We start from the raw sequence: 21,885 nt of genomic DNA on the forward strand, positions 1-21,885 counted from the left end.
AGCTCTACACGAATGAATGGAGCATAGAGGATCATAAGAAAAGCCTGCTTAGGTGTATGAGAGCGTTGACGTATTATATCTGAACCAGGCGAAAGGGGCCCTTGTTTAACTACCTGAAAAATTTTGACACTTTTATTTTTTGGCATTTGCATTAACTGGCGTTTTGGTACAATGGACAGCATTGAAGATTATGGCGTGGAAAAAGACTTGAAGCGACTACATACCCGGATTTGCATGGTAAAGCAGATGGTGCGGAGGAGTTTGTAATGGTCTATGGCTTGTGGAAACATGTTGGTCGTCTTTGAGCTAGGGAATAGGTCAAAGGAGACGATCGGTTGGGCGTCTCAAACGAGTCCGTTTGCTCGCTGTCAGAAAAGCAAGCATGGCCGTGGGATTGGGTTTGTGACAAACGGCACGCTCTTCTCGTCAGGCAGCAACGTGGGCACTGTGAAAATACTGAAGGAGTGGGGATGTGTCGAACTTTTATACAGTATTACCATAGAATACCCCCCCTTTCATGTCTTGTTCCGCATGAGGAGGGACCTCAAGCATGGACAGCTGGCAGCCATGTTGTCTTTAGATTATATGCAATACAAACCATGTTGTTTGAGCGGGATCGCATGTTGCAGCATTGTGACGATGTGGAATATGTTGAGTGGGGAAGGAAGAACCGTTTGAATGCTGGTGAGGAAATAGTGTGGTGCGAATTGGATGAAGTCGTCAATGGCCAAATGGGCCCCACAAGTCCCATCAATATCGAAATCCGAAGTGCAAAGGGTTGAGTGAGCAACTGGGAACTCTGTAGCTCCCTCAGAAACGAGCATCAACACGCCGTCTCGCAAAACAAGAGAAAATAAGAAAGGTGTCACAATGCCGTCCTCCTGGGAGAAGGAGTTATCCATCGCACAATCCGCCGTGCTCAGAGCCGCCAGACTCACCAAAAGGGTCCTCTCGTCCGTGACAGAAGTCTCCAAGGCAGACTCGTCCCCCGTCACCATCGCCGACTTTGCCGCCCAAGCACTCCTCATCAGCATCCTCCACGCCGAGTTCCCGGACGACAAGTTTGTCGGCGAGGAGGACTCGGCCGTGCTCCGCAGAGACGAGAACCTGAGAGACAAGGTGTACGAGCTGTATTCCGCCGCGCGGGGAGACGGCTCGGCCACGAGCGTGGACGAAATGCTCGCCTTGATCGACATGGGGGGCCGCGGGACGGGCGGTGCGCAGGGACGGTTCTGGGCCATGGACCCGGTGGACGGGACGGCCACGTTTCTCACGGGGGAGCAGTACGCCGTTTCGCTGGCGCTGCTCGAGGACGGGCGGGAGGTGCTGGCGGCGGTGGTGTACCCCAACGTCAAGCTCGAGGGGGGCAGGATCCGCGAGGGCAGCGTCGACGGGGTCGGCCTGGGGGTGATGCTGAGCGCGGCGAGGGGCCGGGGGGCGCGCGTGACGTGGCTGGCTTCGTTTGACGGGCCGTACGAGACGGAGCGGCTGCCGAGGCTGGCGGCGAGCGATAGGGGGAATCTGCATGTCGTCGACTGCGACAAGAACCGCGCCTCGCATAGGAGGGTCATGAGGCGCGTCTGCGAGGAGCTCGGGGCCGCGTTTCCGGGCACGGACGTGTGGTCTTCGCATGTCCGGTACGCGGCTCTTGTCATCGGCGGCGGAGACTTCTTGGTGCGAATCCCCTCGGGGAGAGATGCGCGGTCGTGCGTCTGGGACCATGCGGGCGCGCAGTTGATTTACAGGGAGGTCGGGGGCAGGATCACCGATCTGGACGGACGCGAGGTGGACTTTTCGAGGGGCAGGTATCTGAGTGGGAATAGGGGGCTGGTCATGGCGAGGGAAAACGTTCACGACGAGATATTGCGTGTGGCGCGCAGGGCGGTGGGAGACGGGTGGGTAGAGTGATGGGTGGGAAGATGTCGCGTGTTTGGTTGATGTGAGTGGTCAAATATGAGAGTTGATGGTGGCGAGACTTGGGTGAGGCAGTGGTAATGTTATTGTACATACTCTCTACATCAGACTACTCCGTCCGCCAATTTCCATGCTCCCCTGTCCGTCTTTCATCTGGCCGCTTCTGCCCACGACAAACTCATGATAGATTCTCTGAAGACGAGCCTTTTCTTCGTTGCTGATACTTGCTCTTGTGTTGTCGAGAGCCTTGACCAAGTGGTCCCACTCAATGACGACTTCTCTATGTTGCGTCGATGGTGATTCTTTATTCTCGGAGGATTCTAGCGCGCCGTAACCTTTCTTTGCTTGCTTGGCCTTTTTGCGGGCAAGCTTTATCTGCTCTAGTTTGGACATGATGGCTGCGTTTTCGATGAGAGAGGCCGATTTACTCTGCGGTATGTTGTCCTTGGCAAGGGCCGGATCGGTGCCGTAGCGGAATTGGACAAAGCTGGGCGTGGAGTTGCGGACGGCAGAGTTGCCTCTGTTGCCAGCTCCATTACGGGAGCTGGCGACGGGGGCATTTACGTCTAGAACATCGTGGATGGCTTCTAGCTGAGCATTAGAGACGAGGGCCTGCAAATCCGCGCCGGAGAAGCCGTCTGTGCGGCGGGCAATCTCCGTCAGGCCGTCGTCCGAGTCGGTGAGTTCACTGGATAATCTAACTTTTTGGAAGAGAGCCTTGATGATGTCGAGGCGGTCTTCCAGAGAGGGGAGATCGCAAAGAAGGGACTTGTCGAGACGCCCGGGACGAAGGAGAGCAGGGTCAATGAGGTCGGGCCGTGAGGTGGCCGCGAGGACGTAAACGCCAGACAGGCCCTCTGCACCATCCATCTGCGTTAGCAGCTGATTTACCACACGATCCGTGACGCCAGTCGAGTCGTGTCCTCTCTTGGGGGCGATGGAGTCGAATTCGTCAAAGAAGAGCACGCATGGCTTGGCGGCTTGGGCGCGATCAAACAAGTCGCGGACGCTCTTCTCTGAAGCACCAATGTACTTGTTCAGGATCTCGGGGCCCTTGACGCTGATGAAGTTGAGGCCGCATTCACCGGCCACGGCACTTGCTAGCAGAGTCTTGCCGCAGCCAGGGTAGCCATATAACAAGAGACCGGACCGGAGACGAAGAGGGCACTGGGCAAAGATGGGGGCATATTTCGTGGGGTATTCCAGGGTTTCCAACAGGACACGGCGTGTCTCGTGCAGACCTCCGATGGACTTGAACGTTGTGGTGGAGCTTTGTAGCGGCACATTGCGAAGGGAAGCCGGGGTGAATCCCTTGAGCGCCTTATCAAAGTCGACGCGGCTCAAGCGAACGGCGCCGTCGGCGGCATCGGATGGTGACTCGGCAATGGAGCGGATAATGGCTTCACTTCGAGCCCGAGACACGAGGACACTCAAATCGCCAGGCATGTATCCGTCTGTTAAGCCAGCCATGTCAAGGAAGTCGAGATCCGAGTCGATGATGAAGCCGGTGGATTGGGACTTTGGCTTTTCTGCGTCTGACCCGTGCAACCATGCTTCGGTGTCGTCACCCATTGCGCCGCCATCGGATGTTGGTGGACGGCTGAGGTTACTATCCAGCTCATCCGGGTCCTTCTCCGGTATGGAGTCTTGTCGGGTAATGGATTCCATCACTCGCCTTCTTGCCTCCTTATCAGGCGCCTTGAGTTCGACGATTTCCCGAACCACGTGGCCGCTTACAACGACAGTATTGAGAGAGTCTTTGCCTTCAGCTGTGGCAAGCAGGACAATTCCACCATCTCTGGTGCAAAACTGTCTGACAATGGAGCGAATCGTTTCGCTGATCTGTCTGCTTCGCCCATTGTCGTTGCCAACTTGGAGTTCTGTTTCCACAGGACATAACTTGTCCAGGTCATCCAGGACTACGACTGCCTTGCCGCCCAGCCTTGCCCCCCAACTCGCCGACATGAAAATGCGGGTGAGGGTCTCCTTGATAGTTGAAATCCTCGTTTCATCATTAACCAGTTTCCGGCAAGAAAAATAGATGGTGTAAAATAACATCTCCCGGCGCAACTTCTCGGCCATGTACTTTGCGACCGACGTCTTGCCAGAACCCATGCCACCTGTCAATAAAACCGATGAGAGGTGGGCTAGTTGCTTTTGCAGACTCTCAAGTAGTGAGTCTATTCCAACCAGGAGGGAGTCGTTCTTGGGCAACAGGTCAAAGACGTCCGAGTGGGCAATCCAAGGCGGCCGGGCTTGCGGCTGTTGGAATTCAATCTGGGTCTTTTCATCTAAGCCGGCGGCCCAGAATATTGCGTCCTTGCTGTGTTCTTGGGAGGCATATTCGGCGCCGTACTCAAACTTGACAAAACCACCTTCCCAGCCCTGAGGTGCCTCCAGTTCGCTGTAGACTCCGACAACCATGCCGTCAGTGATTGGCCCCTGTAGCAAACCCTCGGTATTATTCGCACCAGAATACATGTGTCTGAATCGCTTAGCCGATTCTTCTTTCTCGGCCTTTGAGTCGCTACCGAACCTGAGACCTTCGTTCGGCTTTGACCCAGCCGCAAAGGGAAATACTCTGACGCTCTGCACGGCCCCTTTGGGAAGCGGTGGTGGTGCGGCCTGAAGCTTGACTACGCCGCCGACAATTCCTGGGCAACCAAGAACAGCGCACAGAGGCGACGAGAGAGCGGCCGTTTGGCCATCGGGCGGATCGTCCCAGGGCTTTAAGCGTGCCACAACCTTTGATGAGGCTATTGAGGCCGGAGGAGCGGTGCCATCCTCAGCTTGAGGTTTCTGCAGTCCTGCTGGCTTGATAACGTCGACAACGACGTATTTAACGCCCCTAAACGAACTGGAAAGCAGGCGATCACGGTCAACCCAAATGCTAATATCGGGATCCAGCAGCCCATCATCGAACCATTCCCGGCAAGCAGATCGTTCAACCGCTCGAAAGAACAGGGCAGGTTTGGATTCTTCTCTCATACTTCTTCTTCGCATCGTGCTTCCCCCGCTACGTCTAGACTTTGAGGTGCTGGCGACGCTGCGGTGATCGCCGCTGGACTGAGAGATCTTGGCTCTGACTTTTGGAGCGACGATGACCTCGGCGTTGGGGGACAACTTGACAAAAGCCACATCAGCTGGAGGCGCAGGATCTAAAGACACGACCTTGATGCTGGCAGTTGATGTGGGTGATAGATGCAAAGCTAGCGGGTGAGGTGGTACTGTTGCACTGCCATTATTGTATGCAGGGTTTGGAAGGGCCCGGATTTGCGATTGGAGGTTGAGTTCTAGAAACGTAGCATGCAGCTCGATAATCTCCCAATCCTCAGGAGTCAATGGCTCAATGTTGATTGTGTGCGCGACGGGTGGATCGACATGAACCGTGGCGGTGACCTTTTGACCGTCGTTGAGGTCCAAGGTGTTTGCCAGCGTCGCATCGATCTCAACGACCTGAATCTCTTGGTCTCGGGACCCTCGGCTCCCGCTGATTCCATCGCGGCTCACAAGCGGCGCTGTTCGTCTCTTGCTGGGCATGCCCGTCCATCCCACAAAGATGGACTGTGGAGATGATGGCTGGCCACCCGAGGAGGCAGGTTTGTAGGCAAGCTCGACAATGACATTCTGAACGGGCTGTGGGGAAGGGAAAGATGGTTAGCGGATGAGATTTTGCGCAATTGAACAGTAGGGACAACAGACTGTATTCAAGTTGAGGAGCAAGGGCACCAGCGACGGTGGAAGGTTGACCAAGCAGTTCTTCAAGTGGACGAGCGAGAGCTCTGCCGTGGTAGATTGCGCACTCTTCCTGGGGGCCATTGTGGACGACTCAGGATCATGGCTTGATAATGAAGTCGACAGAAGAGTCGCAGCCCGTCAGAAGACGTATCCAGTCACGAGATAGAGGGCTGGTTTCGATTCGGTTCAGGCCAAGGGTGGGTGAGAAGATGCCATGAGCTCCAAGAGCAAAGCGAAGCTCGGTGCCATGACCCGCGCAAACCGGCATCCCCAGACCGAGGCAAATCCACGTGCCGACGGCGGTGGGGAGGAAGGAGAGAGCAGTTGGGCTTAGTTGGGCTCCTTCCCAGACCAGGCCGTCTTCCCGTCAACTGGTCTCCGCCCCTCCAACCCCAAACCCCAAACCCCAAGCATCAAACTCCACTCGCATCATGCACGTCTGGCATAATATCATTGATTGATGTCTGCGCCGCGTACGGCAGCAAGCAGATATTCGCCGAGTTCCCAACTCCGAACACGAAACCAATTTATAAGTACACCATGGTCTCTCATTTAAATATGCTAAACGCCAACTCCAATGCCCAGGGTAAGTGTAGATGTGTGTGGTCGTAGGCTCATGTTTGCTTCCCTTGCATCATTCCTCTTCTTCCAGCTTTGACTCCTCGCTGCCAGGGCACAGTGCTCGCGACATGTACTCCGTTGTTCTATTTCTTCTATAGGTGACCGGGTCCGGTCCGAATCCTCTGGGCTGCACAATACCCGAAAGCTCGAGTAGGACGCTGCTCTGCCAATTATCTGCTTTTTCCAATGATGAGACTCGAGAAAAGCCAGCCCGCCAAAAGAAATCTAGCACCTCTTGCACAGCCCTGGATTATTCACACCGGCCTCAATATACTCATAAACGACTGCAGTGTATTGGACTCCATCCTCAACACGGCGCTCAACCCGGTCCACCTCATACGACGACATGTCACATTACTTGTAACCTCGTGGGTAGACGACAACACAAGTCTTCAAAGGTGAACCGCAACGAGACGTAATATTTCCTCAGTCGCGGAACTTGCGTTGTACACAGCAGACCACTCGATCCCAAATCTATGTCCTTGTCTTTTTGACGGGCTTCGTTGGGAAAAGCGAGTAAATTGGCTGCGACTTCTCGACGAGTTGTAGGATTCGGGTCAAGTAAAATCGGACCATTCTGCGGTTCTGATACAGCTGCTTCCATCATTTGGAATGAGGCGGCATTCTGGCACTCTCGCTGGGGAGCAAATTAGTATGGAAGGCCACGGGGTTCATAATCTCAAAACTAGAGAAGAGTCAGCACAGTGTTTCTCACTTTCTATTAGAGGTGCTGGAGCCTGCTTAGCTTTTTCAACACAAAGGTCGTACCATCCTTTTTTGAGCGGGTTTTCCAATTATACCCATCAGCTCCGCCATCAAGCCTCGCCTTGTACCTCAGCTCGGGATCCCGATTGATGCGTCCCGTAAATTCAATAGAATCTAGGTCCAAAGGGCACCGCCCAAGTCGTGGGGTTTTGAAATGGGTCCGCGAGCAATTAATGGGGCCATAGTCCATGAAGTCATGGTCGAGGAATGGCTTACTCAACATCCTGCGCGTTTGGCCATTGCAAGTACGGGTCTGTCGGATACTCTGAGCCATAAGGGGCATCATGTCGGCCTATCGTCTGTTTCTCGTCGATTTACGACTTCTGTTCTCAGCTTGTACTCGTGACAGACAGTCTTGATACTATTTGTCGTCTCGGCGTCGCGCCGTGAGCATCAGCTCGGAGGCGAAACACGCCCGTCCCTTCGAGTGGTCGCCGCACCGGACAGATGAGAGCTTTAAAGCCTTGTGTGACTATAGTCGGATTCAAGGGTCGGTCCATGCCGACACGCGTGTGACAGCTCATGCCCACCAGAGCAGTTGATATTTTGAACACTCACCAGGTGAGTATAACTGCATTGGGCTTCCTACGAGAGTAAATAAAGTACTTCCTCCAGTGATTTATAACACGGCTTCGGGGGAAGACATGATCCATTGCCATTCTTCAAGGTATACTCGGTTGACCCCGTGTTGGTGTGTCATGTCAACCACACTTCTCGGGGCCCGGCAGTTGTCGAGCTGGCACGCGTCGGGTTTTCCATTTCCTTACATTGCCTGACGCCCGACTTGGGCAGCTTCTATTGAACAGTACGGAACATCAATTGACATTACTTCTAAGCCAGTAACTTGACTGGTCACATGTGGCCTGTGGCTCTATCATGTCAATATCAGTGGTTGTTGTGCTGTAGTACGACTCTTCTCGGAAGTTTTGACTTATTGCACCCATGCTTGCGGCTACGTTTGCAGAGCATCTCGCAGTCTTGACCAAATCTCAGGAGGCATGGAGCGACAGTGCAAGATATCGCGCGCTCGCTCTTAATGGACCAAGCTAAAAGATACCGCTGCCCCCTAAAATACAACACGGATTCAGTATTAAGCTCGTACCTCGGCTGCTTATTTACAGTGGGAAGCAAAATAAAATTGACCAAATTAGGTACCTTGGCATCGCGCTTTATACTATTATATATTACAGTATATTAGTGAATACTTCTTGGGGTACAAATATATTCAGCCACAGACTGTATTCATTATGACGTGGTAGAGGATTCAATCCTTATCTTAGGAACTATCCAGGGGCGAGAGAAGGAATAGCTTGGCAAATGGCTCTATGGGGGCAATGAGGAATATCATCTGGAAGGAGGGTCAAGATCCTACTATAATTATAGTTGCTATTCGCGCACCAACTTGCCTCTTCGCCCGCCCTGCGTATGCATGCCACCAAGTTACATAAGGCGCAAGGACTGACGCAAAAGCGAAAGCGGTCTTAAACTTTAAACGGAAGGATTCTAAGATAGCATTGTCGTATGTTGCTTTAATACCTCGAGTTGGGGAATCCTCTTGAACTATATTCAAGCTGCCGTTCGATCTTGGCTAATGTACAACTGGAGCGAGCACGAATATGCGAAATATGGCCAGGGATGAACCTGCACAAACTCTTGTGTTTGTAAACACAGATTGCGTATTGAATGATATTATACAAAATACAGTAGAATATGAAAATGCACAGCCCAAAAGCGAGGCGTCTGGGGGGTAGTTGGCCCCTCGTTCTGTGCTGGTATTAGGTGTGTGTGTATTTTGTGTTTTCCTGTTCTCTCTTGTCATCCGTTGTCATGTACATCCAGAGTGATAACCTCTGCCATCTCCAACCTAGCACTTATTACTCCATATGATAGTATGCATACACTAACTGAAATTGTCCCTTGGCAGCCCAGCCGTCACACTGCTATGGCCCAATTGAAGCACATATTATAGCGCATCTTGTCATACAACACATTTCACAATCCAAGGAGACTGAAGCAAGTGACTGAACACTAAGGAAGCCCTTCTTCTACATAAAGACTTCAAATCTCAACTTGTACCTGGGAAATCAAGCTTTAATCAATACGGCCCCATTGTCCAATTGCCTCTTCGATTACCTATATTGTATTGCTGCGACAGCCATATGAGAAACTGTTTCAAGGTATACTTCACAATTCCTAGATATTTCATGAGTCAAGGGATGATCAATCCTCTATTGAGATATACGAGTTTATCATGATAGACTCACTCAATGGAGCTTCCCAAAGGGCCAACCGACTGACGCTCCAGTGCAAACATTCAGGCAAACACCCCCTGTCAATGTCTCAACGAATTATCAAACACGCCAGTTCTGACGCTTCCGCTTCGTCTGCTCTTATGCTAGGAGCCAGTGCTCTATCAGTCAGGCCCGCCACAATGACTGTCCCAATCCCCAGGCCAGGGCGGCGTTCCCACGCAATCTTTACTTGGACTACCTTTCTTTTCTTCCTCGGCCTCATTGCGCCACTAGCCTCTGCTTCCCAGGTAGGGAAGTCGGCTGTCTTACCTAGTGGCTTTGATTGTTTTCCTAGCTTCTTGGCTGCCGTCATGCCTGTCGACAAAACGTGGGCTGGTGCAAATTGGTTTGTTTCTCCCACCGATTTCATGACCTCATTCAACGGTGAGCAGCAGTATTCCGAGTTTATCTTGTCAAACGTCAAGGATAGCTAGATGGTTGACCTGTACATGTACGAAAACCATTCAGTGTATAACCACCTAACGTGGGATAGAGCTTAGGGTCAATCCGCTACGACTCACCACTACGATCCTCAGTTCGTGCAGACCTCGATGGGGTCGGAAATCTTACTCGATCAGCACAGGCTGCGTGCCCCCGATTTCCTCCTAAGCCCGCTGTTTAGGCACACGGAGTTTTTCAATTCCAAAGTGGTATTCCATCCGCCGTCGCCAGCCTACACTGGATCTGGGGCTTCTGTCGACGTATCCGACCTTTAGCAAAGCGCAGAATCATCTGGTTGGGTACGACAGAGGCGCGTAGTCGAATTATCTTCATGGTAAACAACAACTGCGAAGCACGGCAGCATATGGGCAGCTGGTAACGGGCACAGAAGAGGGTTAGAGGAGTCACTATGTCATACTTGCGGAAGCGCAGCTGTCAACAAGGCAACCGACCTTGCTATGCAGTAGTTTTACAATACGCATTGAGTTTCTCTAGATTTGACGGGTTTTATATAGCAACTATGGATCGAATAAATATGGACTCGTCCTTGATGATACCTTTGTCCCAATGTAGAGAACTGAGCTGTCCAAGTTGAACAACGAAGATGACATCTTTCAATGAAGCGAAAAGGGCATATTTCCTATTAGACAGAGGGCTTGCCAGCTAGTTCCAACTTGAAACCTTGTATTAGACTCACAAGTCGCTAATGCACGGTCATGTTCGCGAGTCTCTCAAGCTGCTTCGTCCCAGTCCACATGGTTACGAGGACAAAATGATTGCGTTACAGGAATACTTGGCTGTGCTGACTTGGCCATTCTCTCTTACAAATCTGTGACTAGAAATACACTAATATTCCTCTCCTTTAAAATAGCAAGCAAGGCTGCTATTCCACTGGTCGCCGAGTTCCCTTCCTGGCTGTCGCCGTCTCGGCTCGGCTCCAGGTCACGGGTCCCAATCCCCCACCCCCCGGGCCCCGGGGGGTCAAACGCCCAAACGAGACGGCACTTGTGGCTGTGCGGCAAGCGACAAGCGGAAAGCTTAATTGTCTGTGGCGGTGCAAAACGCGACTTACAGAGAAGCTGACGCGAAAAGTCGCGTGTGCTCGGTGATCGGTCGCGATTTAGCTACTCCGTACGCAGTCTTGCATTTCGCATTTCGCATCTCGCATCCCTGCATCTGCCATTCTGCGTCGCAGCTCTTCCCCAACTTTGCGATCTGCTGCGATTGCACTCCCATTTCTCACCTGTCATAGGCAAAATCAGCATCTCCAAGATGGCACTCCGAGAGTACAAGGCTCCCGTCGACTATGACGAGCAGCAAAGTTGGTTATTTCTGGGTAATTGCAGAGACTGAGCCAGGCACTAATGGCATACAGGTGCCTTTGAGGAGTTCCTCAAAGACTTCAAGACGTCGCCCGAGCATACCATTACCACCGCTATGGGCGACATTACCATCGACGAAGATGATTTGAGTGACGAGTATGACTTCATGGATGAAGACGAAGAGTCGGGCGACCGCCGCCGCAAGGAGAAGGGGAATCAAAGAACTCCTCAGCACAAGTACAAGGAACTGTTGCAGCAGCTAGCTGATAGAACCATTGACGAAATCACCATTGACCTCGATGATGTTTATGATGTGAGTACTCTATTCTGCCAACTAACCTGATTGCTACAAGCATGAAACTGATAATTCTCCAGTGGGAAAGACAAGGCCAAGAAGAACTCCACCTGGTTGACTCAATAGAGCTGAATACAAAGCACTACGTCGATATTTTGTCCAAAGCCGTGGACAATGTCATGCCACAACCCAGCACAGATGTCAGGTAAGGAGGGAGAATAAAGAGAATAAACATGAACAACACTCCCATTGCCGCTAACACAAGGCCAGCTTCAAGGATGATGTTCTCGATGTTTTGATGGCTCGTCGCCAAGCCCGTAACCGCGAACTTCAGGAAGCCGCAGAGCGTGACCCTACTGCCGAGGACGATCAGTTTCCTGCCGAGCTTACTCGGCGGTACACTTTGGTCTTCAAACCCAGATCGCGGACCGCTGAAGAACCTACCAAGGCTTTGGCTGTTCGCCAAGTCAGAGGTGATCACATGGGCCACCTGATCACGGTCCGGGCTATTGCCACGCGCGTGTCTGATGTGAAGCCGATCGTTCAAATCAGCGCTTATACCTGCGACAGCTGCGGATGCGAGATCTTCCAGCCCATTACCGATAAACAGTATGGGCCGCTGACAATGTGCCCGTCCCGAGACTGCGAGGCAAACCAGTCCAAGGGTCAGCTCAATCCCTCCACTAGAGCATCCAAATTCCTGCCCTTCCAAGAAGTCAAGGTCCAGGAAATGGCCGAGCAGGTTCCTATTGGTCAGATTCCTCGTTCCCTGACCGTCCTGTGCTACGGCAGCCTTGTACGAAAGATTAACCCTGGTGATGTCGTTGACATCTCCGGCATCTTCTTGCCTACTCCCTACACAGGCTTCAAGGCTATGAAGGCTGGTCTCCTGACCGACACTTACCTCGAGGCTCACCACATCCACCAGCACAAGAGGGCCTACAGTGAGATGATTGTCGACCCACGACTCGTGCGACGCATCGACAAGTATCGACAGACTGGCCAAGTGTACGAGCTACTTGCCAAATCTATTGCCCCTGAAATCTACGGACACCTGGATGTTAAGAAGGCTCTGCTGCTCTTGCTTATTGGCGGTGTTTCCAAAGAGATGGGCGATGGTATGAAGATTCGAGGCGACATCAATATTTGCTTGATGGGTGACCCTGGTGTTGCCAAGTCTCAGCTTCTCAAGTACATTTCCAAGGTTGCCCCGCGTGGTGTATATACCTCCGGCCGTGGAAGCAGTGGTGTCGGTCTGACGGCTGCTGTCATGCGAGACCCAGTGACCGATGAGATGGTTCTTGAGGGTGGTGCTCTTGTTCTCGCAGACAATGGCATCTGCTGCATCGATGAGTTCGACAAGATGGATGATAACGACAGAACAGCCATTCATGAAGTCATGGAACAGCAGACCATTTCCATTTCCAAAGCCGGCATCTCGACAACTCTCAATGCTCGCACGTCCATTCTGGCAGCCGCTAACCCCATCTATGGGCGATACAACCCCCGTATCTCTCCCGTTGAGAACATTAACCTTCCTGCTGCGCTGTTGTCTCGTTTTGATGTACTTTTCCTTCTTCTCGATACCCCATCTCGCGAATCAGACGAGCAGCTGGCAAAACACGTCGCCTTTGTTCACATGAACAACCGCCACCCCGACATTGGCACCGACAATGTTGTCTTCACACCTCACGAAGTCCGCTCATACGTAGCCCAAGCACGAACGTACCGACCTGTTGTCCCCGAGTCCGTCTCAGATTACATGATCAAGACATATGTCCGCCTCCGAGATCAGCAGCAGCGAGCTGAGAAGAAGGGCAAGCAATTCACCCACACTACCCCGAGAACATTGCTTGGTGTTGTTCGTCTCGCTCAGGCCCTTGCTCGTCTCCGTTTCAGCGACCAGGTTTCCCAAGATGACGTTGATGAAGCATTGCGCCTGGTCGAAGCCAGCAAGGAGAGCCTCAACGCTGAAGTGAACACCGGTCGCCGCGGCCTCAACGCCAGCAGCAGAATTTACAATCTCGTCAAGGCGCTCGCTGATTCTGGCGCCTGTCGTGCTGACGACGCCGAAGATGACGACCTCGGTGTTGAGTTGAGCATGCGCAAGGTGAAGGAGCGCGTGATTGCGAAGGGCTTTACAGAGGATCAGTGGCTCAATGCCCTAGACGAATACACAACGCTCGATGTGAGTATAGCAAAATTATCGAGAGGACAAAGGTCGAGGCTAACGTGGAAATCCAGGTATGGCAAACTACCGGTAGTGGTGCTAGATTGGTATTCGTCACTGCTGGTAATGATGACGAGGACGGCATGGATGATTAAGGGGTGGGAATCATGAGAAATTTCTGGTTTTTGATTGGGTATGGCGTTTTAGGTTATATTGGTGTCGGGAGAGGGATCCGGAGAGGCCATGTCGTTATGAGAAGAATCCATGATTCAAGCTCCATCGCGTTACATACGTTGTATGATGTTTGGCCATTCCTTAGAGGTCCTGAAATGTTCACGATTTGTGAGTAATCTTGTTTAGCCTAACAATATTTACTAATCTTGGCAGGCCATCAGTATACGTGTCAAGTGAACATGGAAATTTGAGCGTACGATTTTCTCTCTACGCTTTCATTATACGGGAACGGGTCCAAATATCTAGCTCTATATGGAAATTTGAGCGTACGATTTTCTCTCTACGCTTTCATTATACGGGAACGGGTCCAAATATCTAGCTCTATAGAGATAATGAACGTATGCCAAGTACAATTATAAATCTAATGGAAGGGACTGTTGCCACATGATTTGCCGGGACAATTGGAAGCAGAACCATGTACGTCGGGTCGCTCAGGGGGGTACTGAAAAAGCCCAACACTGCCTGGCGATATTTACGCCATGGCTCACTACCAAATCCCCTGCAGCATGCGTTTCATAGCAATTTAATTCATCTCACCTGTTCTAACTCGGCGTTTGAACCCATAGTTCGATGCTGTTCAGTTCCCGGGCAATGCCAAAATTGCTACTCGCACATCTTGCTCGTACATCTTGATACACTGCCGCAGGTCTCAGTTGGCCTCTCAACGGGAACACGTTGCTCAGTCAAGCACAATCTACCAACTTCCACACTTTCTTGCCTCACGAGCGCGGTAGACCGAGTGCCGTAGTCGCCCTTCCTTAGACAACGTGATTACATATAGATGGTCTCTCGAAATCACCGTAGCACCACAACCAACTTGGCCAAAAGTGAGCAGTGACCACTCGTGGCGCTTGCAGAGACCTCAAGTCTCTGCCAACTGATTCTCCCCGGCAACCATCAACAGCTAGCTCCTCTTGCGCAAAACAGGCCGCCCAGTCTTTCATCCGAGACCAAACGCTGCTTCACCCATAAAAGTATACTTCTCATACAGTGTATCGGCGTTGTATATAGTACAAGTTACAAATATATAGTTTACATCCTCATCGTCATCAGCGACACCCTCTCCATCTCACCGACAATACCGTGCCCGCCAAGAGCCCATTTCTCCGTCACGGTACTTGTGTTCAATACACTACGCAGCATACCGCTTGCGCCCCAGTACTCCATCAGTGCTCTCCCCTCATCCTTGGACACGCCTCCGACTCTGAGGACGTAACTGTTCTTGAGCGATTCGTACACGCGTTCGTCGTACTTTCTCTCGTAGGGATCAGGCTTGGGGATCTCACGACCGGCCTGACCGGCTTCCAGTTGCGACAGGACGAGCTCTTGTGAAGGATGGTAGTGTGTGTTGTTGTCGGATGTGGCGGCGATGATGGCACCGCCGTTGGGGAGCTTCGTCTTTCCCGATAGGGCGTCGACGAAGAGACGTACCAGCGACAACTCGTGGGCATGCACCTGGTTGAATGACGGGTCACGATAGTCGCTCATCTTGTTGATGTGCGCAAGGCCGTCGAGGGCGAAGAGCACTGGCGGCCGGCCCGGTAAAGTGAGTTCCGTCCAAAGGGCTTCGAGGGTCGGCCAGGCGTTTTCGCTTTCCTTGGCACTGAGAACCAGGTCGGCTACAGTGGCACCCTGCTTGAGGTGGGTGAGGCGTGACCAGTCCTTTTGGAGGCCAATTTTCTCTAGGACAGCCTTGTTGGCTTTGTAAATGTTTTGGAGGAGCTTGAGGGTGTAGACGGGCTGGGCGAACTGCATGGGCTCGGTGCCTTCAATGGGGGAGTATTCGGTGTTGCCGTTGGTAAGGTCCTGGCCTATTTTCACAATCACCTCATTAGCAAGCTGGGATAACCCCGAGTCGCATGAGACGCTGCCCTACCTTCGGGAATGTGCACAACAACCCAGTCATTCATCAAAGCATACGACATGGACTGCAGCAGTGCCAGGCTCTTTCCGGACAGCTTGCTCCCCGTGAGCACACATTTCAACGCATCCTTCTTTTCCACGGATTCCTCCATCTTGCTCATCAATTGGACAGTTTCCTCCCTCACCAGGAAATGCGGCCGCCTAAACAAGCTCCACGTCTGCGTTGTTTTGAATGCCTCCAGAGCCCTCAACTGATCAACCACTTTATCTGGCAGGGCAAACATCTTGCCCTTGCTCTCTGACTTGGCCATAGTCTCCGGTGACAACTCATCAATGTTCCGGACTGGCAAAGCACTGTTGTTGCTTAGTTGGATGCGCTTGCGGAAGGCCTTTCGCTCTCCGGGATTTGGTTTCTTGACGGCCACCACGTTGGTCTTTTTTTTGAACGTTCGCTTGGCCTTTTTCGGGAGATCTCTTCGAGATTTTATTGTGGGAGGAGGCGCAGCGGCCATGGCGGTCGTGGTTGAGAAGAATGCTACTCGAGAGAGGATAACGGGATGGATGCGAGGCGCGAGGGGGATTGAGGGCCTGACGAGGCTGCGGAGGGAAGAGGTTGCCGACGATGCCATGGTGGTCAGATGAGACATCATCTCAGCTAGAGAACTGTTGCAGGACGTGGAATTATTGTCACATGGAGGCCAATTGGGCCTGGCGATGTCGTGGAGATACGCTCTCCTCGGGAGACGGGAGAGCTGCGAAGGTTTGTCTGCAAAAATCCCCCGAAAGTTGTACAGCCGCCGATTGGTCCACCTGTGCATCTCGCAGGGGTTGTCACTACGAAATAAAAGCCCGGAAAATTCCACGCCGTTGATCCGGCGCCAGCATCGTACTATCGCTCTTATCGGCCTCCAAAAATTTAGAGGGTCTAATTCTCAAGTCCCAAAAAAGTTGGCGATCCAACAACCAGAATTCATACATCAAGCAGTTTGCTGAGAACCCCAGCAACAACCACCACAAAAGCAGCGCCTCTTTGTTTAGAATCTCATCACTACAAATACCAATCAGCTACTCTTCATCAACAGTCGCAATGGCCCTCCCTGGCACGAGGCCCAAACTCCCCGTATCCGTGGATAAACCCACCCCATATACTTTCGACCTCGGTCTCCTGCTTGCCGAAGACCCCAATGCCATCACCCTCGACCACTCCTCGCTCGAACAGTCCCTCGCAGAAGTCGCCCGAGATGGCGCCCAGTCTCTCATCAACCAACTCCTCACCACCTGTCCCATCAGCTCAACCAGCGATGGTGTGCTTCTCTCGTTGCCCGCCCCGTCAACCGCCTTGCCGCGTGAGAAGCCTCTGCCGGAAGCCAAAGCCAAGACGAAATGGGAGCGCTTCGCCGAAAAGAAGGGCATCAAGGCCAAGACTAGAGAGCAGCGAAGAAACCTGGCGTACGACGAGGAGAGTGGCGAATGGAAGCGCAAGTGGGGATACAAGGGTCTCAATAAAAAGGGTGAGGATTATCCCATCATGGAGGTAGATATGAAGAAGGAGAGGGAGAGGAAAGAGGGAACTAGCATTAGAGGTGACGGCCGAAGGGAGAGAAAGGAGAGAATAAAGCGCAACGAGAGAAAGATGAGGAAGAATCAGAGGGATGCCTTGAGCGCTAGGTAGGGTTGATGGAGACGGGGTGAGAAATGTGGACTTTGCAACAATATTATCGTTCAGGAACATGTGAAATCGGAACCCGACGGGCTATTCGAACACTCATCGGTGTGTTACCATGGCGTCTGGTCACAAAGTCGGAGTCCGGAGTTGAATCATATTTAGATGGTCCTACCCACGCATTCACAAAAGCTTTTGGGCAATGCTCTACAAATGCTAGGCAAAGCAATGTCATACTTTCGCCAAAAAATCTGCTTCTGTGTGATTTTAATTCCCATTACCGGAACCTCGACCATCTATACCCGCCTCTCCTCTCTCTCTTATTGTCCTTTTGTCTTCTCCGATATTGCCCCTTCCGCCATGAATATACTCCAAACAACACCTCCTTGCCTATTGTACACAGAACCCGAATGTTCTCTTTTTGTACTCTCCGCCATTATTGCCCGAGAAAATCATTTGCTTTGGGCTGATAGATGCGCGAAAGCCCTGGCTACGTGATTCTCAGGCATTGAACCTTCAATTTCTGCCACACCCGCCACTGTCCGTCAGGCTCTGAACCGCCACAAAAATGCATCTCGTCTCCATTTTTGGGTGTCGATTAAAAGTAGTAATTTTAACAAGTACGTTTAAACACGATGACCTAATCCAGTATCAAAAAGCATAAAACAAAATTTTGCAAATTGCGTGGTATATGAAGACTGAAGCCGGCGACCACATCCACTCCGCCTTATAATGTGATGATGCGATGAAGGGTATACCAAACAGCCAACTAGTTTGATAGGCCGTGTCGAAATGGGGGAATCGATGCGCTTTAGAACAACTTGATTCGCCGCCAGTGATGACAGGAAAAAAAGGAAAATGTGTACGAAACCAAACAAGTGCCGGGGGGGGATTCAACGATGAGACCCGTCGTAAAGGCGTTAAATGACGAAGAGATGAAGAAAACAATACACGAATTGGAGCATGCACTGCACAGATATCGTTGTATCGGAAAAAAAAAATTCGCGATGGCCGGCTCGTACGCCACGAAGTCGGCCCTAGCAGTCATTCCATCCCTAAAAGCCGATAGGAGACAGTGGTTTGATGGGTGATAACGGGCGAAGCTGCCTTGTCGTTTCTTGCGGTTCACGCTCACTATTAGTGGTAACATTGGTTGAGATTGTTGAGATTCTGGATCCAATACTCGCATTGGAGCCAGAGAATTGACGTTGAAGAGCCCTATTGCTGTTGTCAAAGTCGGAAGGTTTGTTACTATCAGTTGACGACAGCTGACGATCGTTGGGTTCGTCTGTATGTGAAGGGCCATTGGGTATGGTTATGCCTCTAGGCGGAGGTTGGTCGAAAAGTCTGTATTCTTCTTCGATGTACTTTGCTTCATTCTTGCAACCTATCCAGCATTTTCTCCAATCACAGACCAGAAACTTGAAGCAAAAGGCATCAATCTTCATGCATGGTTGGAAACAGATGCACAGATTCCTGAAGTCCATCTTGTTCTTATCGGAACGAGATAAGAGAAGACTCAGGTGACAGGTGATGGCAAAGAGGAGGTAATAGTTAAAGGGCGACAAGTTGGACAATTCTTCAATGAGTAACTGTGGCACTTGGGTTGCCCCCGCGCACTCGCGAGCGATCCGGTCCTGCGCCGCTTTGGGGAACAATTCGTCTGGAAGTTCACGTAGCCATGCTTTGAGCATAGAGCCAATGATGTTGATATCGTAGAGCTCATCGTCCTTGAACAAATTAACGTCATGTCCTACAGGAAAGGTTAACTAACGTCAAGACGGTTACCGACGGCGAGACATAGGATGGCTTACGTTCGTCAAACTTTCTCTGCCACTTCTTGATTTGCGCGCCACTTCCAGGAACTCGATATAAACCTTCGACATCGCTACCCTTGTGATTTAAATAATCAATGGCTCGCCAAGGGAAAGCCGGCATCCAAAACTCCGTCTTATCTTTCGAAGTCTCTAGCCGCTTAGCAATGCGCGTTATCCGAGTCTGTTCCACTAGGGGGAGGTTGAGAACTTTGAGGACATAGTGTTCATCGTCTACAGCGTGTTCCCGTTCCGTCGTGCTTCCACTTCTTGAGCTCTTGCCAAAGAGCCCTTTACTAATTATGTCAGCAGCCCTCGTGGAAGAACTCCGCAGCCCACTAAAGAATCCGGAACCATTCTCTTTGAGGGATGATGGAAGAGCACCTTTCTCCTTGTCTCGCGACGAGTCATGGCGAGCGGCCCTGTCCTCTGATCGGTTTCGTGCACTCGAATTCATCATATCTCTGAATGCTCGGTCTTGTGCCATGGGGGCGGTCCGGAGAGGCATAGCGTTGTCGCAATGCTCGTTTCGACCTGTAGCAGCAGGAACAAGGACTGGGGCGGTCTTTGGATTGTTCCGATCTTTGTCCTTGTGGGATTTGGTTCTGCTCAACAACCCAAATGACTTCGTCTTACTCCTCTTGCCGCCTGGCGAATGGGCAGATGTGCCGTCGCAGTCTCCAGCGGACGACAGTGATAGCTCAGATCGGGATGGTAGCGGAGGCTTCTGCAGGTATTCTTGTGTATATGGAAAATCTATCGGAGTCATATCATGTTAGCAAGTCTCTATGTCCGAGTGTCGAGTCATTGGGGGTTAATAGGACAGCAAGCATGCTGGGACAATCCAAATGTTGACGATGCGAGGACTTCCTCATCCATTCGGCCATTGTTCTCGTGTTTCTTCTGAGCACTTTCAAGGGCATTAGGCCCTAGAGCTGGATGAATATCATACTTTCAGACTTTGGCGCACGTGGCTCTTCGGGTCCTCTGGCAGCCAAGTATTCCTGCGAATCAGAGAACTGCGAGTTTTGCGGGAGTTGGTTCGAACTCTTGGAGGACTTATTGAAGTGGAAAAAGCCACTCTTGGTCGACGGCCGCTTCTCTGCGTCGGAGGAGACCTGACGGAAGGCTGGGGAAGCCGATCCCGAGATCTGGTCGTGGTATGGAGGTGACTGTTCGTGCTGAAGCTGAAGTTGGGGTGGACGACGAGGCTGGTTCGTCTCGTGGCCCGAAGTCTGCATATGCCCCCTCCCAGTCTGCGAAGCCTGAGAAGTCTGCGGTCGTTTGGCGGCAGCAAAGCGACTGGTCAAGGATACAGAAGGTTGGGAACGAGAGTGAGATTGTGACTGAGAAAGCTCCGACTGGAGGGAGTGCTGTGACGGCTGTGACTGCAGTGACGGTGGCAGCGAAGGCTGCGGCGAGGCGGGTGGCCTTGGGTGGACGGGCGATACGTTGGCGGTTTGCACGGCCGTTTCAGCAGTCGACTCGATGCATGCGGCAGTGCCAGTCCTCGTCGCTTGCGCCGTTGCCCCCAAACCGAAGCCGGTGGCTGCTGCTGCGGTTGCGCCAGTTGCCCCAAGACGGTGGCCGCGATTGTGTGTGCTTCGGATAGAGTTTGCGCTCGTGCTGGCCTTTGTGCTGCCCAGAGGCAGTGGCTGCGGCGTGGGCCGGCGTCCCATGTTGATGTCGACTATCGGGGCTCTTGACTCTCTGCTGCCTCAATCCTCGACGTCGCTCAGAAATTGGCGGGCGGCGCAGCAGTGAGCGGCCTGAATCAGTTGCAAAGTTCCGGTCTGGGGACTAGACTCGAGACAGCGCCAGGGGCTGGGTGAAGTTGGTCAGGTCAACAGTCTGGTGCCTGTGTGTACCTGACTGAGCGGGTGGCCTATAGGCTGTTGTCTGTAGGCTGTAGTAGCCTGTAGCCAGTGGCCCAGTGCCCGTGTAGCCCGTGGTCTCAAGTCCCTGGGATTTACCCTGCAGCTGCAGCCGGTGGCCGGTGGCCGCTGCAGACGACGGAGTGGCAGTGTTGCTGCTTTATTTCCCAATTCGCTTTGGTTGTGTCGAGTCAACTTGGTAGTTGCCGTCCTTTTGCCTCCGTACACTAGGGAGGGGCACTGCGTACGGAGTACTCCAGATGTCGGCTGGGCGCTAGTTGATGTGGCCCGAGGGATGGGGATTACGATGGATCAGAATGGATCAGAATCAATCAATGCCCGTAAATTGTCCGTCAATGCCAGGGCCAAAGGGGGTGGGGGTCCAAATTCAAGCCTCCATACAAATGTTGTCAATGTGCCTCCCTGTGCCGCTCGTGCCTGAATCGATTTGCTCCGTACTGTTCTAAAGTTGGTCTCGTCTCGTGGGGTGCAGCCACGGGCCCGGCCACAGAGTTGGTAAAGGAGTCGGAAGGGGCCCTGCTCCGGCGTGGTTCGCAGTGTCCGCAGACGACAAAGAACCAAGAGGCTGTGTTGTGTGCTGTTCAATGTTGTGCGACGGGATGAATTGTGTGCGTGTGAAAAGAAAGGCCTGGTTCTCCGTACTCCGTACTCCGTACTAAGAGTACAAAGAGTACTTGACGGACTGGTAGTTGCAGAGGGATGCGATGCACCGCTGGTTCGCCGCTTATCTGTTTATCTGTTGGTTTTGTCTCGCCTGGTCCTGCCCTGTCTTGCTTTAGGCAATTGTCAAAATGTGCCTTCCCTTTATCAGTGCCTAGACAAGCCTGGCCCAGCATTCAATGAATCATACGCAGTACCA

General features: G+C 52.1%; 7 protein-coding genes across 7 annotated transcripts; 4 read left to right on the forward strand and 3 right to left on the reverse strand.

Moving 5' to 3' along the window:
* Positions 1-470: 470 nt before the first annotated feature.
* Positions 471-782, forward strand: J3458_004601 (uncharacterized protein; the record flags this gene model as incomplete). Its single annotated transcript, XM_066118304.1, has 1 exon — positions 471-782. One exon carries the CDS (start codon positions 471-473, stop codon positions 780-782), a length of 312 nt encoding a protein of 103 aa, XP_065976907.1.
* An 88-nt stretch (positions 783-870) lies between these two features.
* J3458_004602 (uncharacterized protein) lies at positions 871-1,908 on the forward strand (the record flags this gene model as incomplete). The annotated part of the gene is made up of 1 exon (XM_066118305.1): positions 871-1,908. The coding sequence occupies one exon, from the start codon at positions 871-873 to the stop codon at positions 1,906-1,908; it is 1,038 nt and encodes a 345-aa protein (XP_065976908.1).
* PEX1_1 (Peroxisome biosynthesis protein pex1) lies at positions 1,884-5,934 on the reverse strand. Its single transcript, XM_007809225.2, has 2 exons — positions 5,617-5,934; positions 1,884-5,550 (listed from the first exon to the last, which is right to left on the reverse strand). Exons 1-2 carry the CDS (start codon positions 5,731-5,733, stop codon positions 2,014-2,016), a joined length of 3,654 nt encoding a protein of 1,217 aa, XP_007807416.2. The 5' UTR covers positions 5,734-5,934; the 3' UTR covers positions 1,884-2,013.
* Positions 5,935-10,933: 4,999 nt separating this feature from the next.
* On the forward strand, positions 10,934-14,192 carry mcm7 (Belongs to the MCM). The gene is made up of 5 exons (XM_007809224.2): positions 10,934-11,091; positions 11,146-11,405; positions 11,468-11,592; positions 11,658-13,575; positions 13,632-14,192. Exons 1-5 carry the CDS (start codon positions 11,043-11,045, stop codon positions 13,710-13,712), a joined length of 2,433 nt encoding a protein of 810 aa, XP_007807415.2. The 5' UTR covers positions 10,934-11,042; the 3' UTR covers positions 13,713-14,192.
* Positions 14,193-14,330: 138 nt separating this feature from the next.
* On the reverse strand, positions 14,331-16,427 carry J3458_004605 (mitochondrial 37S ribosomal protein mS29). Its single transcript, XM_007809223.2, has 2 exons — positions 15,668-16,427; positions 14,331-15,602 (listed from the first exon to the last, which is right to left on the reverse strand). The coding sequence occupies exons 1-2, from the start codon at positions 16,302-16,304 to the stop codon at positions 14,824-14,826; spliced, it is 1,416 nt and encodes a 471-aa protein (XP_007807414.2). The 5' UTR covers positions 16,305-16,427; the 3' UTR covers positions 14,331-14,823.
* A 168-nt stretch (positions 16,428-16,595) lies between these two features.
* J3458_004607 (uncharacterized protein) lies at positions 16,596-21,071 on the reverse strand. Its single transcript, XM_007809221.2, has 3 exons — positions 20,084-21,071; positions 19,132-19,887; positions 16,596-19,070 (listed from the first exon to the last, which is right to left on the reverse strand). Exons 1-3 carry the CDS (start codon positions 20,808-20,810, stop codon positions 18,373-18,375), a joined length of 2,181 nt encoding a protein of 726 aa, XP_007807412.2. The 5' UTR covers positions 20,811-21,071; the 3' UTR covers positions 16,596-18,372.
* On the forward strand, positions 16,742-17,326 carry RRS1_1 (Rhodanese- sulfurtransferase; the record flags this gene model as incomplete). The annotated part of the gene is made up of 1 exon (XM_007809222.1): positions 16,742-17,326. One exon carries the CDS (start codon positions 16,742-16,744, stop codon positions 17,324-17,326), a length of 585 nt encoding a protein of 194 aa, XP_007807413.1.
* Positions 21,072-21,885: the final 814 nt, after the last annotated feature.

The sequence above is a fragment of the Metarhizium acridum genome (genome assembly GCF_019434415.1).
Source record: "Metarhizium acridum strain ARSEF 324 chromosome Unknown scaffold_29, whole genome shotgun sequence".
NCBI lineage: Eukaryota > Fungi > Ascomycota > Sordariomycetes > Hypocreales > Clavicipitaceae > Metarhizium > Metarhizium acridum.